The following is an 18977-nucleotide window of genomic DNA, read 5'->3' on the forward strand; positions in this document are numbered from 1 at the left end:
CTTACAATAGCCATTGATTTTCAGATGAATAGGTTGACATATTCAGGAGACAGTCACAGCAACCAAAAGGAAACATGAAATGAGGCATTTAATTACCAAATGCTTCTTTTGACATGAATAAAGTGATACTTGATCATTATTTAACATTATTTGAACACTCTCTAAAGGACAAAAAATTGTTACTTCCCTTTAACCATCTAAAGTACCTTCATACTATGTTCACCAATAAATCCAAATATAAGTGCTCAGTTAGTCAATGTTCTAATTTTCATAAATCTCACAATGTGAGGTTTTAACATGCTTAAATTATAGCCAGGGTTGTCTCATATTCAAAACTTCTAAGAAATCAATAAAAAGAACTGGGATCGTCTTTTTCTGTATTTTTACCACATTAAAAACGAACAGGCAAACAAATAGCACCTTATAATTCCTACCACGATCTGGGATTTGCTTTTTAATACAGACTCGTTCCTGTACCTGGTCAGTTAATAATGCACAAAGAAACGACTTTCATTTCATGCTAACAGACTGTATGCAACCTTCTTGTGGCAAAAATCCAGCCCGAGTTACAAGAAACATCAACCCATTTACAGTTATTTATCTTTAACAGATCAGCATGCTCCTACTGACAGACGTCACACCAATTACTATAAAGGTAACTCAATATCCTTACATCCACTAAATTCCGCATCTAATCCCAAATTCCACAAATCTAAAACTAAAGAGCTGCATATGAAAAGCAAGAGTTATACAATTATGATATATTTAATGATATTTAAGTAAAGTTAAATTGTATTTATACGTGATATAAAAAGGAGCCCCGGTGATGCAGTGGTTAAAGTGCTCGGCTGCAAACCAAAAGGTCAGGGGTTCAAATCCACCAGCCACTCCACAGGAGAAAGCTGTAGCAGCCTGCTTCCTTAAAGATCTGCTGCCTTGGAAACCCTATAGGGGCAGTTCTACTCTGTCCTACAGGGTCACTACGGGTTGGAATCAACTTGACAGAAGTGAGGTAGGTTTTGGTGTTATAAACATAAAAGGATTTTTTGGCATCAATTGGCTGGCTATTAATTTCCTAGTCTTGTCTCACTAAGAGATTAAAAAAATAATAATAATACAAACTCTCTAAGCTACTAATAAGAAGCAAAAATTGCCTTGTCTTATTTTTATCTGATTTTATTTCCTCTGTGTTCTGTTAAGGAAGAGCCCTGGTGGTGCGGTGGTTAAGCATTCGGTTGCTATCCGAAAGGTCAGTAGTTCATACCCATCAGCTGCTTCGCAGGAGAAAGTTGTGGCAGGCTACTTCTGTAAAGTTCTACTCTGCCCTACAAATTCACTATGAGTTGAAATCAGCTCAACGGCAACGGGTTTGAGTTTTTTGTTTTTTTTTTTTAATGTTCTGTTAAGTGAGCCCTAACTGAAAGGCTGCTAACAGAAAGGCTGACAGTTCGAACCCACTGAGTGGCTCCAAGGAAGAAAGACCTGGCAATTTGCTTCCATACAGATTACAGCCTAGAAAACCCTATGGGACAGTTTTACTCTGTCATATGGGGTTGCTAGGAGGCAGACTTGACTCAACAGCACCCAACAAGAACGACATGTTCTGTTAGCTATGCAAACAAAAAAGTGAAATAACCTAAAAAACAGGCTATAATAAAAGACAGGGAACACAGGTCTCAGCTTAGAAATTCATAAACTAGAAAATCAATTGATAATAATTGAGAGTTAACTGTAACATATAAAATTTTCTGCTCATTTACCTTAATAGCTCAAGACAAAACAAACCTTTTTAAGCATTAACTCTAAAATAACTATAAAAGAGTAAGTAAAGGCATACCTTTTGCTATTTTCCCTGAAGACACTGCTCCCACATTCTTGACCTTCAAGTTCTGTATTTTATCTTGTTCCAGAACCTCTGCCAAAGCCTTCTGCACGTCAAACTTGTTTTTTAGAACTGCTTCAATCAATATTTCATCTGGTACAGCATCTCCAAGTACCTCTCTCATGCAATCGAGGGATGAATAAAGACAAGCTAAAACAGACAACAATAATTAAAAGCTATACTAAATGGTGCCATTTTACACTGTTACACGTTGAACAATGTATGCATTGGCAATACTCTTACTGGCAACAATCATCCTTGTTGTTGGTAACTGCCATCAGGTCAGCCCCTGACTCAATAGAACAAAACACTGCCTGGTCCTACACCATCCCCTTGATTGATCAAACCGTTGTGATCCATATGGTTTTCACTGACTGGTTTTCGGACAGAGATTGCCAGACCCTTCTTTCTAGCCTGTCATGAAAGCCTCCACTGACAGACGGGTGGTGGCTGTGCAGGGATTGTATTGGCCAGTAATCAAACCCGGGTCTTCCACATGGAAGGTGAGAAGTCTCTCATTGAACCATCACAGTCCCTGCACAATCACCCTTAATGATTCTTAAAAAATGGGGGAGGTGATCTAATATAAAAACGCCATAAGAATAAGGAAGTCCAGTAAATCAAAAAGAGTATGTACATTTATTTTTAAAATTAAAAAAATTAAAACTTGAACTAAAACCTAGAGATTTTCATTTTTTGAATACTACTTCATTATAAAAGAGTAATCATTAATGATACTCATTAATGATGCAAATTCATGACAGCCAAGGTTTTGTATCTCCAGAACCTAGGGTCCAATGAATAAATGAATGATTCTGTTAATTTATCTTTATATGATACCTGACAATTTTCAAAACACTTCTATATACATTCCTTTTGTACTCCTCACAATAACTCTAGGAGCTAGAAATATCAGGTAAATTCTAATTTATAAAGAAGACTGAAAATCATTGCACCACTAAGTTGGCAGATTCCCTACTCTGTGAAACCATTTCACAGAATACAATTTATATTACATTTTATATTATTACATGTTGAACAAGGAACCTATTGGCAATACTCTTCCTTTAAAAAAAAAAAAATTCTCTTGGTAGTTTTTTCCATGGTTCCCTTTTTAAATTATTAAAAATAAGTTCCTCAAATATTTGGCTAATTCTGTTTTGCTTAGTCCAAGATTAAATTTAGGCTAATAAACTGTACCTGAAAAATAGTAACTATTGGATAAATGGAAACCCTGGTGGCACAGTGGTTAAGTGCTACAGCTGCTAACCAAAAGGTCAGCAGTTCAAATGGACAGTTCCACTCTGTCCTACTGGGTCGCTATGAGTCATAATCAACTCAACAACAATGGGTTTTATTGGATAAATAAATTATTGAACTGAACAGAAAACTTTACTATTAACTGGTATCAAGGCCTCTTCTAATTAATTACAGCAACTATTTCCTATATAAAAAGGCAGCATAGTGAGGGGATTAAGAGTAGAGGCTGGAGTCAGCCTATCTTGGCTCATACCCCAAAGCTACTTATTAGCTGATATAATCTTGAGCAAATTAATTCTGTGTCTCATTGCCCTCCCTGTAAAATGAGGACAATACCTGTGCTACCACATAACACTGTTATGAAGATTAAATATCTTAATATCTGAACACACTTAGAACAGTACCTGAAAAGCACTCAGTACAGGTTAGCAACAATCATTACTGAAATTCCTGGGTGGCACAAACAGTTAAGCACTTGACTACTAAAGGAAAGGTTGGCGGTTTGAATCCACCCAGAGACACCTCAGGAAGAAAGGCCTGGTGATCTACTTCCGAAAGATCGCAGCCATTGAAAACCCGATGAAGCATAGTTCTGCTCTGACACACTTTGGGTCAACATGAGTCAGAATCAACTCAATGGCAAATTTTTTTGTTTACAATCATTATTACTGTCAACATGCAACTACTTACGTGTTTCAGCTGGGAACTTTTCTCCTCAAACATAACTCTGAATTTCATAACTTCTTAATCATTGTCCACTGAGGCACAGAAGATAAAGATACAACTTCTACTCTATTCCCACCCTCTCATCACAGTGTGGTCACTATAACACTTTCTTTAAAAATTAGATACTGATGAAGAGTTTATATAAAAGCTCTTCTACAAACTTTTCTCTAGTCTTAAAATGCATTTGCAGAGTTGATAAAGAAATTTTTTTTATTTCTGCTGTAACTGTTGGTCCCCTTTCTCCTTTCTAATTTTGTACATTTGTGCTTTCTCTCCATTTTTTTCAATGTGGCTGACAGCTGGTATAAATCCTGCTGGTTTATTCAAAGATCAACTCTCAAATTTATACATTTCTTCTTTCTAATTTCAAATTAAGTTATAGATTTTCAATTTAAAAACATTTATAGAACAAAGCCATACCCCACAGACAGAGCAAATCAGCTCAGCTGTGCTAACAGTCAACAGATGGCATCACTGTTATACCTGGTCATTTTAATTCTACTACATTCGTTATTAATTTATGGTTTCAATGATGTGTGTGAAGCAATGTCATATTTCAAATTTATTTGCAAAAGAAGAAAGCCAAAATACAAAATATCTTTATTAAAATGTTTAAGAGTTGAGAAGCAGCAAACTCAGGACCAACGTCATTACCATTTACAAGCTCTCTCCTGAAAATTAATATATACAGCACAGATGTGAACAATCAGGACACTCATATAGTAATTACTTTGACCTTAAGGTGCACTGGTGGCGCAGTGGTTAAGTGCCCAGCTGTAACCGTAAAGTTGGTTAAGTTTTAAAAAAAAAAAAAGCCTTTTGGAGCCTAATGTCTTTTTAAGTAAAGGAGCTTCTGTAATCTAATCTAAACTCCACATAGAGCTTATGAAATAGTAAATATTTCCTAAAAAATTCTCATAACAAATCACTGGAGTTTCTCCTATGGAAAAGATGAAAGAAGATAGTTCAATTAAAAATTCTGGTTACTCAACAATAGCTATACAATTAACTTTCAACCATATAGTTAAACACACTCCTCACAAATTATACTTAACAAAATGTAAATTTCCCTAGAAAATACACTTTTGTATCATTACTGCCCAGTCACAATTATGAATAATCACAATAAAACTGATTAATTCTAGTATATTGGTTATCATTCATTTTCAGATAAAGAACACAGATACACCACTTTCATTGTACCTTGATCAACTCCACTTAGCTGATGGTTTGAAGGGGATTTGGAAGACTCTTTCAAATCTTCATAATCATATTCTTCTCCTGTATCGACAGCTGAAGACTTGTCACGTCTTGAATAAATAAACTGAGCAGCTAGAATATAAAATGATTATAGAATGCTGTAGCATAGCCATTCCCTACAAAGAGCACTAACACTTGTTTTTTACAAAACGTAAAGTAAAAATTAAAACTACAGATCTACTACATTCAGACAGCTACCCACATTCTACACCAATGGATTAAAAAAAAAAGATAAAACAGATCATAACCAAAATTCAGCTCAAATGTCCTTACTAACTACTCATTAACTTCTCATAATCTTCTCCTTTCTTTCCCCCAGTCTCTAAGACCATGCCACTAAACCTACTTTCTCAACCTTTCCAATAACTACCTTTTTAATTATCTCATCCTTGCCTATTACTCCTCTTTCCTGAGATTCTTTTTTCTTTGATACATATATTTCAAACCACACAACTTGCTTATTTGCATAATTAAGAAAACACTAAAAACAGAAGAGGTTAATTTTCACTTTCCAAGATTGTTCATTTTACATGAATCAAAGAGTCCACCGAGAAATGGACTGGCCTTAGCTTACGAACAACTGATACTTTCAATCATACACTGACACTCTATACTCAGATGCCCATTGAACTTAATCTTAGAGACTGTTTAGTTGAGAAGAAATACAATTAAAGACTATGTTAAGAAAGAAATAAGTATAGACATAGTATTCTAAAGGCAAGATGGTATTAGGGATTTTATATTAGTTAGCTTTCTGGAAGAACATGTAAGACCTTAAGTCCACTGCTAAGAGTTCCCACATTTGACTTTTGTACATGTTTTTTAGGAAGGTAGTATCCACAAAAAAGAAACGACCTACATTCAATATTTATAGATAATGAATACAATATAATGCTATGGCCTATATATAACATCTAAATTCAGAAGCCAATGGCATAAGTGGTATGTTGTTTTTGTTGTTAGGTGCCATCGAGTCAGTTCCAACTCATAACGACCCTACAGGACAGAGCAGAACTGCCCCACAGGGTTTCCAAGGAGCAGCTGGTGGATTTGAACGGCTGACCTTTTGGTTAACAGCGGAGCTCTTAACCACTATACCACCAGGGCTCCATAAGTGGTATAGTGGTATGCACAGTATGAATTGATGGTCTTACAGATTTAGCAGGGAAGACAAAGAAGAAAAACACAATATATTTGAAAAGTCCAATGAGTGGTTGCAGAAGCACAGAGGAGTAAGTAATCACTAAAGACTAGAGCAGTTACAATAAAAGAGGTAAGAGAGAAAAAGCTGAAAAAGAGGGAGATGATATCTTGGACAAGGAGAACAGAATGAACAGAAATACGAGCAGTTGAGAGGCTTCAATCTGTTCTGCTGTAATAATGCAAGTTTCCCTAACAAAATTTAGCTCAAAACAATTGGTAAATAGGGGAATGATGAGGTAACATCAAAGTTGCTTTGGTGTATGAGATTTTTTTCCCCCAGCACTTAAATATTTTGCATCACCATGTAATAAACCAAAAAAACCAAACCCAATGCCATCGAGTCGATTCCAACAGCAGATGCAAACTCTAATTAACAGCAACCAGAGAGGAACACGGCACTGCATCTGATGACAAACCACCCCACGTTATTTCTCTTGACTCACCCATGGCCAAGCAACCTGTTTTGGAAGTGCTTACTGCTTGGCTCTCCCATTTCCCTGAGCAACTTGTTTTTGCAACATTATACACTAGCCTCAGCCTTAATCTTCTATCAATCTTTGTTTAAAGGTAAAGTCCTACGTTACTTTACTAGAAAGTTAATCTCTTTTCAAATGTGCAAATATTTTTAAGAAGAAGATTTTTGTTTTTGTTAGTACTCTCCAAGTTGAGTAATCTGTCCTGATACTATTTTTTTCTCATTAGTTGTTATTTTTAGTATACAATTTTGAAGACAAGGTTTTCCAGAAATGCACACGTTATGCTGTATATATATATATATACATACACCCTTACTTTTTCTCTAAAGATAAGACTTGTGCAAGGAGAACATACACATTACTATTATAATGAAGTCAGCATGGCTAACCAAACAGCAGAAGAGACATTTCATAGATTCTCTATGATGACCACTTCTTTTCTCATATTAAAATCTCAGAATTAGGGATGCTTCTAACAATCAAGTGGCATCTCCGCATCATGTAATACTTAAACTGACAGCCTTTTTTAAAAAAGTGGTATATAAAATATTGTATCTTATAATCCATGGCATTTTAGAGTCAATAAATTGTGGTAGTACAAAAGATGTAAACTGGACCAAAATACCTTTTGTGTCTGGTGATTTACAAACTACCTTCCTGGCTTTAATAATCTGTAAAAAAATCAATTTAGCCTATTACACAAAAGTAACAAATATATTTTCCCCATCTTCCTCCTCTCATAGCTCTGAACTGTGAGCAAGAATCATAAGACAAATCAAAAATTAAGTGAGGCAGGAAATCAGATACTGCCCTCAACAAGTTTCACTTAGGAAATAAACTGACCGGGAAGAGGAAGTTACCAATGTATAAGTTTCTTTTCTACCTTCTGGAAATATTTTTTTCTGGGGGGCGTTTTCCTACCCTCCCATCTCCTACACACACACACACACACACACACACACACACACACACACACAGACACACACACACAGACACACACACAGACACACACACAGACACACACAGACACACAGACACACACACACAGACACAGAGACACACAGACACACACACACACACACACACACACACACACCCATACCAATCCAGCTCAGAAACCTATACTGTGACTGCTGTTTTGGGAGTAGTAATGGTTGGATTTGGCAGGGATGGGAGTTATAAAAACTCAGCTGGGGAAAAAAAAAAAAACCTACTAGAGGATAAAAGATCCAAACCTTTGAAACTGAAATGAGAGCGCCCAAAAGCAACAAACACAATACAAAAATGGGCCGTGAGAAAAAACATGGTGAGAAAAGGATAAACATAAAATGCTATCCTTTTCTAAAAATTTAAATCACAAATTTTGATGGAACTGCTTTCTGCAAATGAGACAGTCATCTTGACTTTTAAAACTTAAGGCATTTGTCAAACATAAAAGCTCAAAGAATTCAAAACTGACTCCTGAAACTGCCTAAAACTGTTTCTCAAGCACCTTAAAATAAAAATCATGTGAGGCACTCATTAAAGACAGGGCTTCCCAGGCATCTTCCCCTGGAGATTCTAATTCAGTGGTGCTGGAACTGCACCAGGAATTTGTATTTTTAACAATTACTCCCAGCTGATTCCTATCACCATGCAAAGTTAGGAACCAGCTGCCATCCAGTCAACTCTGACTCATGATGGCCACATGTGTCAGAGCAGAACTGTGCCCCACACGGTTTAAAATGGCTGATTTTTTTTTTTTTTTAAGTAGATGACCAGCCCTTTCTTCTGAGGTGCCTGTAGGTGGACCCTAACCTCCAACCTTTCAGTTATCAGCCAAGCACTTAATAGGTTGCACCACCCAGGGTCTCTCTACCACTTGTAGTCATCTCCTTTACATAATGTCATCAACTACTTTCTTAAAATACTATTTCCCTTAACTCAAAAAATTTCAGTGGGATGACACTACACACACAGAATTAAATACTGTCTCCCACAAACCAGCCCCTACTTCCTTTTCAGCCTTCTTTACTGCTCCAACTTGCATTAATTTTGTGAGCCACCCCAAACAAGCCTCACGTAGAGGCCACTGCTCAACCTGTTTCCTCTACCCAAAATGCCATTCTTACTCCCATATTTACCAGTCCCAATCCCACCCCCTTCCAAAAGCCTTCCCAGACTCCCTCAGATAAAATTATTTTCCTTACTCTCCATACGTTGTAGCATTGTTGTATGAATGGGACTTTTAACAAGCCGTCTTATAACAAACTAATGTATGAATATATTAAAACAGGTTTGTTTGTTTTTTTTTAGTAATACTTGATTCTCAATATACGTTTTGCACTGCAATGGACCGAAGAAGGATTACAACGTCTAATCTTATTAGCTGAAGCATAATATATAATCCTTCAAATAAAGTTTTATATACAGACTTTTTTGCTATCCCCAGCTCCTTGACATGTTCAATATTCAGTATCAAGGGCAATCTTTCTAAAGGAAAAAAAAAGCTGTAACATTCAGCAGTCACCTTTCCACCAGCAATATTGTGCTAGCAGAGTACAAAAACATACACGTGTGCTGAGGAATGTCAGAGAAATTCCTATTAATTGTTGAAGTCACTCAATTATCAGAATTCTTCAGACATGAATATGATCATCTACTAATAACATTAGCTGCTCCTTCAGCAACAGAAAGTGATCTTCTAAAATTATTCATAATTTCAGTAAAGAGGAAAGACTAGACCAATTATACTAATGGAGATAAGAAAATATCTGGTATTACTGCTATTTTATAATTTTGAATAATAACACATCCAAAACCACATGCTTTGGTTAAAAATATCAGTTTGTCACAGATGAAACTTACATGAAACCATTTAACTATCTCCTGCTTTGATAATGGTGGTTAACTTCTTGATATGTACAACAAAAAAAACTCTCAAAGATTCAGATTTTCCTAAACGCAAACTACACACAAGGCACATAAGTTAAAAGGGATAAAGTCAACCTAACTATGACCCTGTCCTCAAATAAGCTAAACCATAAAATGCAAATCTCAGAAAAGCAACCTAAAAATGTTTAACCTTGAATACTGTTAACTCACTATTCAAGGTTAAATATTATTTAATCCAGATAAGGCTGGATAAAAGGAATGAGTTAGTTAACCTGCACCATTAGGATCTCTTTCAGTAGTACCTCTAAGGGTTCAACCCTTATGCAAGCCATATTCAATCCATCTCCAAGTCCTATAGATTTTATTGCTGTTGTTAAGTTGCCACAGAGTCAATTCTGACTCAGGCCAACCTTACCTATTGCCATCAAATCCATTCCAACTCACAGCGATCCTACAGGACAGAGTAGAACTGCCCCACAGGGTTTCCGAGGCTGTAAACTTTTATAGAAGCAAACTGCCACATCTTTCTCCTATTGAAGGTTGACAGGTTCGAACAGCCAACCTTTTGGTTAGCAGTCGAGCGCCTGCCCACTGCACCACCACGGCTGCTTTTGGAGGCCTTAATGCCTATAAATTATCTCTTGAGTTTGTTGTTGTTAGTTGGCCATCAAGTCGGCTCTGATTCACAGCAGCCTTACGTATAACAGAATGAAACATCACCCACTGTGTCATCTCCATGATCTTTGATATGCCTGAGCCCGTTTTGACTACTGTGCCACTCCATCTCACTGAGGGTTTCACTGGCCTTTACTGACCCTCTACCAAACATGATATCCTTTTCCAGCAATTGATATTTCCTGATGACACGTCCAAAGTAAGTAAGCAAAGTCTTACCATCCTAGCTTCCAAGGAGTATTCTGGTTATCTTTCTTGAATATATTTATTTTCAAATTCACTGCTACCACTCTTGTCCTAAAACAATGGTTCTAAATAGCATGCACCAACATACTCTGGAGAGCATGCTAAACCAGTTGTGCCCCTCTCTGGAATGGCTCTGGGGTAAGACCCCAACCCTTCCTGGATATAGCCCTAGACACTCTGGACTCTGGGATGGGATCCCCAAAATTGCATTTCTAACATATTTTCAGGTGATGCTGGTACAGAGACTTTGAGAACCACTGTCCTAAATTATCCTTATGTCCTTTAGATTCCTTTAGAATAGCCTCCTAATTAGTCTACCTACATCTACTCAAGCACCACCTCCATACAGAAGAGATTTTTTATAAACTCAAATCTAATTATCACACTACATCGTCTTCTCAGTATGCATGCTCTCTACTGCACTTACAACGTGCATGAGGATAGGGCTGAGACACCACTTTGTTATTAACTCTGAAATTTAAGTTACCTAGTCAACTGTAACTTAAATTTTTTTAATACCTTGCAAATGGCAAGTACCCAGGGGGTTCCTTGGAAAAAATGAAATTTCTTTTATCCCAGATCACTACCAACTATGCATTCTGAATCTCTAAACCATCTACTGGTTCTAACGCATCCCTCTGCTTTGTGATGCTCTGTGATACTGGGCTAGAGTCTCTGCAAAGCACATCTCTTCTTTGACAACTGGATCCCTTTTAGGATCAGCCAATGGGGGGCTCTAAAAGGAGACTGGAAGAGAAAGGGACATGCTCCTTCCTTTTTGTTTCGTTCTTGTCAGCATCACCTCAGCAAAGCTTGTTCACCTTGCAGAAGCAGTCTGTTCTAGTAGCAGCAATTAATATCAATTTGAAGTATTTCTGAAACTCATAAAACCAGCTACAACATGCCTCCCACTCCCTACCAGCCAGCCAAAATCCTCTCTTCAAAAGCCTGAATCCCAACTCCATAGGTCCCTCCACAGGCACCAGTACTAGTCATGCAGCAACCCCCTCCTCAGAGGCAAAGCAGGAAAGCGAAACCCTCTCCTCATAGGTCTCAGCTCCAAGGAGCCCCTCCACATCTTCTAATAGGATATTTCAACTTCCTCAATTTGTTCCCTTAGCTCTAGGGACAGCAGATGTTTCTTACAGTCACTACCTCCTTGATATTTTGGTTGTCCTTTTCGCAATTTTTTTTGGTTCTCTACGTTAGTTAACATTTTATATTAAATCCTCTCTAGTATGCCTATTCTAAAGAAAGGTGATCCAACAGAATGCCAGAATTATCGAACAATATCATTAATATCCCAGGCAAGTAAAACTTTGCTGAAGATAACGCATAAGCAGTTCCAGCAGTACATCGACAGGGAACTCCCAGAAATTCAAACCAGATTCAAGAGGACGTGGAACCAGAGAGATATCATTGCTAATGTCAGATGGCTCCTGGCTGAAAGCAGAGAATACCAGAAAGATGTTTACCTGTGTTTTATTGACTATGCAAAGGCATTCAACTGTCTAGATCCTAAAAATTTCGGATAATACTGTGAAGAATGGTAATTCTAGAACTTTATTGTGCTCATGGGGAACCTGTACACAGACCAAGAGGCAGTCATTCCAACTGAACAAGGGGATACTATATGGTTTAAAGTCAGGAAAGGTATGCCTCAGGGTTGTATCCTTTCACCATACTTATTCAATCTGTATGCTGAGCAAATAATCCGAGCAGCTGGACTATATGAAGAAGGACTGTAGGAACATTCATCAACAACCTGTGTTATGCAGATGACACAACTTTGCTTGCTGAAAGTGAAGACGACTTGAAGCACTTACTGCTGAGATCAAAGACTACAGCCTTCAGTATGGATTACGCTTCAACAAAAGAAAACAAAAATCCTCACAGCTGGACCAATAAGCAACATCATGATAAATGGAGAAAAAAATAAAGTTGTCAAGGATTTCATGTTACTTGGATCCACAATGAACACCCACGGAAGTGGCAGTCAAGAAATCAAACGACACACCACACTGGGCAAATCTGCTGCAAGAGACCTCTTTAAAGTGTTAAAAAGCAAAGATGTCCCTTTAAGGACTAAGGTGCACCTGACCCAAGCCATAGTGTTTTCAATCAGTATGTATGTGAAAGCTGTACAATGAATAAGGAAGACCAAAGAAGAATTGATGCCTTTCAATCACAGTGTTGGTAAAGAATGTTGAATATACCATGGACTGCCAGAAGAACAAACACATCTATCTGGGAAGAAGTATAGCCAGAATGCTCCTTAGGAGCAAGAATGGTGAGACTTCATGTCACATACTTTGGACATGTTATCAGGAGGGACCAGTCCCTGGAGAAGGACATCACGCTTGGTAAAGCAGAGGGTCAGCAAAAAAGAGGAAGACCCTCAGCGAGATGGACTAACACAGTGGCTGTAACAACGGGCTCAAGCATAACGACAATTATGAGGATGGCACAGGGCCGGGCAGTGTTTCACTCTGTTATACATAGGGTCGCTAGGAGTCAGAACTGACTTGATGGTGCTTGACAACAACAACAGCTCTGGTAAAATAACTGGTACAATTTCTATCTCCTGACAGGATTCTAACTGATAGCAATGAAATACGAAAGGAAGAGAGGAAGGATCAGGCTAAATTAGGCTAGATGAGGGAAGAACTTGACCTAGAAAAGCAATTCTATAAAGAGCTAAATGCATTTCTGAATAGCAAGTAACACGGAAAAAGACTACAGGAAGAGTAGAGGTGCTAAAGACAACTTCTGGAGCGCCTATGCCTTTATAAAGAACAGAATTCTAGGCAGAAGTCAAAAGGGATATATTTGGTCTTTAGAAAGTAAAAGTGGGATTAATACAGGCACGGTTTAAGGTAAGTACAGTTTAGAGGACAGCAGACAAGGACTTTCGAAGGTAATGTTAATTAAACCTTTAAACATGTGGAAAGTGAGTTTTATGAATTGCATTTACGCTGCATTTAATTATATGTAAACTGTTCCCACCTTTATGGTATAGCAAAATTTAGTAGGGGGGTTTAACCAATTATATATACTTGGCTGAAATTTGAAGACAGGTATATTATTAGGGAAATTAGAGTAAGAGAAAGATTTCGATCAAAGACTGTCTTCACTGGAAAGAAAATAGAAACGTTTTTCTTATACCGTGGCAGAGAAGAAATCTTTCTGCAAATAAGACAGAAGGTGCTGCTCGAGTGTGGTACCATACAGGAATCAGAACTCTAAATAACGTTGTAACTCTGACAGAAGTCTGAACTACATACACATACTTGGTTTATTTACCAAACTGTCTAATAGTACATGAACTAAAGTTCGATATGATGGGAAGTCTATGCATTGCACCTCAACGTCTAATATTCAAGAGATCCTATACACAGACTTCTAATCCAGATACTAGCCAAAATTTTCCAGTAGGAAAAGAAGATAGAGCAGTTGCAACAGAACGTGAAACCAAAGTTCTGCCTATTTCTAAGGAAGAATCCAAGCAGTACAGAATAGTTGCAAAAGAAGTCAAGGCTCCAGAAATTATATAAATAATTCTGCAATTATTTAAGAGAATAAAAAAAAACTCAGTTCCACAAAATTTCTGAGGGCCTACTATGTGTCAGATACCCCATTCTATATAAAATAAACTACTACCTGCCCCCAAAAGTTTTAGAATCTCATTAATGACTAAGTTAGCACATCAATATATTTTAAATTAACTGCATATTTAAAACCATGTTGCAAAGAATACCGGGAAAACCAGACTCTTCAGAGTTTTCTTCAAGTTATTTAAAGTTAAACAACTTAAAACTTTAAATTTTCTTTATGGGTAAATAATTTATTTTATACATCTTTAGAAATTAAAATATAATTATCTTTTTAATGTAACATGCTATTACAGTCTCATGGAGCACTCTAGTGTTTTTATGAAACACTCCAGAATGACAATAATATTTACTTGACATTTTTAAATGCCCAAATCATGGAAATCGATTTATTAAAAATAATTCACCTGTTGATGGAGAAATACAATAATCATCTTCTACAGACTGGCCATAGAGATCATCATCTTCAAAATCTAAAAGTAGAAACAAGAGATAAATTCATTTATAAGTTCTTTTACATTTTTCGTTACTAATGAGAAGGCCTCTAAATTCTCTTCAAAATAAATTACTCATCAAAATTAAAGGGACCTGGAATAATCCAAATTTTTCCAAAAATTCGAAGAACTTTCCCTACATAATAGGCATTTCCTGACAATCTGTATTTATAAAGACATACATGGTTATTCACTTTTTAAGCTAATTAGGTTTTACTAAGTTTTTTTAAGTTTTTACTCCATTGGGAAACATGAAGTAAATAATAGTAATAAATAATAATCCTACAGACCACATACTTGAAGAGTCTTTCCAGTGCTGGCAAAAACCTCTAACAAGCCATCCATCCATCTTTTTCACCAAGTGCTATCTATAACCAAAAGTACTTTTTTCTATACAACCCACTAGCACTGGGTATGCACTCTGACCATGAAAGCAGTTTTTCTTCATATAAAGCTAGGTCTGTGATGCTGAACAGGTTTCAGTGGAGCTTCCAGACTACGACAGATTAGGAACAAAGGCATGGTGATCCACTTCCAAAAATCAGCCAAAAAAACTATGAATCAATAGTCTAAGCTCCTTGAGCATGGGGTTGCCACGAGCCGGGAGGCTGACTCAATGGCAGCTAACAACCACCACTATACAAACCAGCTCACCCCATATAGCCTTGTGCTCACTCTGCTCTAGACCAACTGCCTTGTTTCCTGTTGACTGAGGGCTCTTCCTTCCTTCTGGCCGTTCCTTCTCCTGTCACCTCTTTGCACAAGTTCTCCCTGACTACCCTAGGTGAAACAGCAAGCACCTCTCCCCTATCCCTCTACTGTCTAGCACACTCTTCCATTTTATTGTCTTCAAAGCACTACACCTATTTTGCTCCATGAATATATAAGCTCCTTCAGGGCAAGACTGTCTAGCCAACCATACTCGACACATGTTTGGCATGTATTTATTTATTAAAATTAAAGTATGTTTTATTTTTATAGATTTTAAAGAATCGAAGTAAAAACTTCACGAAGAACATAAATATACCGGCAAAAATATATTTACTCATTCATTCGACAAGCACTAGCAAGATGTCAGGGACTATTAGAGACACTTAGGGTTCAACAGTGAGCAATGGGCACATTTCCAGTCCTCTCCAAACCTGAACTTTAATGGGGAACACAGACAATTACAAAACCATATGAACAGTGCTTGACATGAGAAATACAGAGCAATTTCGGAGCGTATACAACCAAACTAGTATTTAAAGTGCATGGCTAAGGAAGGATTTCCAGGAATATAATATCTAAACCAATTCTAAAAGGACAGAGCTTGTTAGTGTCTGAGGGTATATTCTGAGCAGCAGAAACACCATGTTCAAAGGCTGACACCAAATGCTATGGCAAAGAAAAATTAGATAAGTGCTACTATCAGATAAAAACATGTAACATTTAATAAACTATTACATCATAATCCTGAGTTAGAAAATAACAATTTATTAGCAAATAAATAATGGGCCATTCACAAAAAAATTGGGTATTAAACACAAGGATCTTTTTTTTACTAGGTCAGTTTGTTGATACAAAAATTGATCCGTATAAAAAGATTGAAAGAATGGTTTCCTAGGATCTTTATAAAATGGCTAATTTCTTCAACAAACTTTAGTATTTTAGTATTTACATGTAAAGCACTGAGCCAGCTACTGAAATAAATATAAAAGCATGGATTTTGCCTTCCTGGGGCTTTTAGATGAACAGCTGAAGCAGTCATGTAAAGTACTATCCAAAAAAAAACAAAGTGAGAGTTAAATAGGGAAACAACAGGTTTTGGAGCACAAAGGATTAATTCTGAATGATGATAATGTCTGGGTAGCTTAAATGAGTAATTTTATTTCTATTTCCTTAAACTTTCTTTAATGAAATTATATTACATTTGAAAAAATTTTAATTATTATTCTGAGTCCAAGAGAAAGCTTAACTGGGAAGAAGATAAATGAATTGGACCCTGAAGATGAGTACAACTTTTATAAGCAAGAAAGGGGGGTAAACTTCCTACGCTATAGAAACAGCTTGGTTATGATGTCACCATTTGTTTCAAAGAAAACATGACAACTTGACCTCAGGTGGCCAAGGTGAGAAGAGACTTATCACTCACTCCCTCAGGTGAAGCACCACCTCCTCCAGGAAGCCCTTCTTAACACAGAAATCCTGCTTAAGCCCCAAACCATTCTGAATTAGGTGTCCTCATTTTTTTTTTTTTTTATTTACATAGCCCCATATCACTTTGTAATTTTATGCAGCAACTCTAACACTCTATTCATCTGTTACTTGTAATCTCCCCCATAAAACTACCCTCAAATACCTTACTGTCAGTCTCCAAAGCTTAGAAAACAGTGCCTGGACACTCGATTAATGTTGACTGAGGAAATATCTATTCAAGAAATGAATGGGTACAATTAGGCCTATTCACGTCTTCTATATAATTGCAAAAACATCTCGCAGTCTAAAGCTACTTCTCAGATAACTGTGGCCCACAGCAATACTTGGATTCAACCTTAAAAACTCCTCCATTCTGGGGTGAACACCAGGAACCTAATATGCATTACAGTCTCCAAATTCAGCAGCGTGTTAGCTGCCCTCCAGCACGGTTAGAAGATTGTGATGTTCCCCGATTAATCTACTGGGGTGCCAATAATAGCCATTAACATTGTTAAGTACTTAATGTTCTGTACTTTATGAAGCAATAGTTCTTTAACTAATCTTCCACATTCGTTCATATCTGTTAATATTTTTAGTTTGTAAGAGGCTTGGTAATGCCTATAATTATTCATGGTATAGAAAGAGACGTTATGTTGTAAAACTATTTTCAACTCCCTTTAAACTCCTAGAGTACACACATATACAGGTTTTTGTTGCTGTTGTTTTCCATTTTTTTAATCAAAAAGTCCGTTTCCATATCCTCTTTCTTCTAGTACTGTTTGTTTTCTTTTTTCATTTCAAAATACAATTAACATTGAGCATTACCGGCTAAGACCTGAGTATACACCTCAAGAGCATCTGATCGACTTGCTATTTGGGCCTTTCTAGTATGTATCTTTTCCACGGTCTCCGAACTTTCTAACCTAACTTCATACAAAAAAAAAAAATTTATACTTAATATAAATTAATCAGATAGCTCAAGCCAGGTTCTGCACCAAATATGTATGAACATACACAAAAGATTTACTATGTAAATCCAATACAATTACACCAGGCCAGCTGAAAGTAAACATTAAGTCAGTCGGTGTTTGTCCCTTTCATGGACATTTTTGAAAGAGTCGGAAGAGGGGAAATAGAGCCACGTGCGTGCCCGAACTGAGAGGAAAGGAACAATGGGAGGGAGAGGTGACAATGCTTGAGTGCATAAATATCACCGGATCCCAACCTCACGAAAAGTCCTTCCCCTATGACGCCGTCCTGCACCTCCCCCGGCCTAAATAAAATCAATCCCAGAAGGCAGAAACGAGGACTTGTAACTACACCATATGCTGGTACTCTGACGTCCTGTTGTGTTGTGCCTCCCTCCGCTGGGCTTCCCCCGACTTCCAGACTGGCACCACTGACGAGGAACTCACAGATCGAAACAGACGGTGACAGGCTGCGATCCCGGCTGGAACAGAAAAAAGGCGTCCCGGCACGGCTTTGCTACCTACCTTCATCGTAGTTATAGCCTCGGACATTCCGATGCCGGGCCATGGCGACAGAAGAGGCGTTGACAACAACCCCTTTCTAAACACCCCGCTCAGTTATTGATAAAGCGCCAACAGGGGCCTGCAGGCCACCTAAGCGCCATCTTGGCTTCCGGCAGGCCTCTGCGGCGAGCGCTTGCGCACGCGCAGCGTCTTATCTGACGGCAACGTCTCAGGGTCATTGCCCACCTCCCTGGAGACGCATGCGCACTCACGGGCTTTAGTCAGGCGCCCCTCCTCCCAAGAGATAGAGGTGGAGTTTTGGGGTGATCACGACCACAGACAAGTTGGCTGACAGGGGTTGCTAAGGCGCGGAATTTCACTGATAGAACTTTTGTAGTCTGACCGAGTATTGAGAGCGTCATTCCCAGAATTGTGCTAGCTTCCAGATTATTTTCCAAATTTGGTTTCTGATAATCTAGTGAAAAAGCTGACTGTGCGCTCACCAGGAGCAGCGACCTTGTTTTGTGCAACTTTGGAGTCCTACTTAGGCAGATAAAAGGCATTCAACAAACTTGTGTAACTTTGGTATAAGAATTAGTACAAGCTTTAAAGAAGGAAAA

The 18977-nt window shown here is 37.7% G+C and overlaps 1 protein-coding gene across 5 annotated transcripts in view; it reads right to left on the reverse strand.

The window, feature by feature from the left end:
* The window catches only part of HBS1L (HBS1 like translational GTPase), a 97406-nt gene extending 78850 nt beyond the window's left edge, over positions 1-18556 (reverse strand). For 2 of the 5 annotated variants that reach the window (XR_010322940.1, XM_003404052.4), the window contains exons 1-4: positions 18379-18555; positions 14621-14686; positions 5072-5200; positions 1838-2032 (exon numbers count right to left, since the gene is read on the reverse strand). Coding sequence is in view for 3 of the 5 variants with exons in the window: in XM_003404052.4 (XP_003404100.3) it covers positions 1838-2032; positions 5072-5200; positions 14621-14686; positions 18379-18421 (433 nt within the window). In the remaining 2 variants the exon portion in view is untranslated. The other 3 variants (XM_023555707.2, XM_064291080.1, XM_064291089.1) reach the window with 3 other exon arrangements.
* Between the last annotated feature and the right edge of the window lie 421 nt (positions 18557-18977).

This window comes from Loxodonta africana, chromosome 1, assembly GCF_030014295.1.
Source record: "Loxodonta africana isolate mLoxAfr1 chromosome 1, mLoxAfr1.hap2, whole genome shotgun sequence".
Lineage (NCBI taxonomy): Eukaryota > Metazoa > Chordata > Mammalia > Proboscidea > Elephantidae > Loxodonta > Loxodonta africana.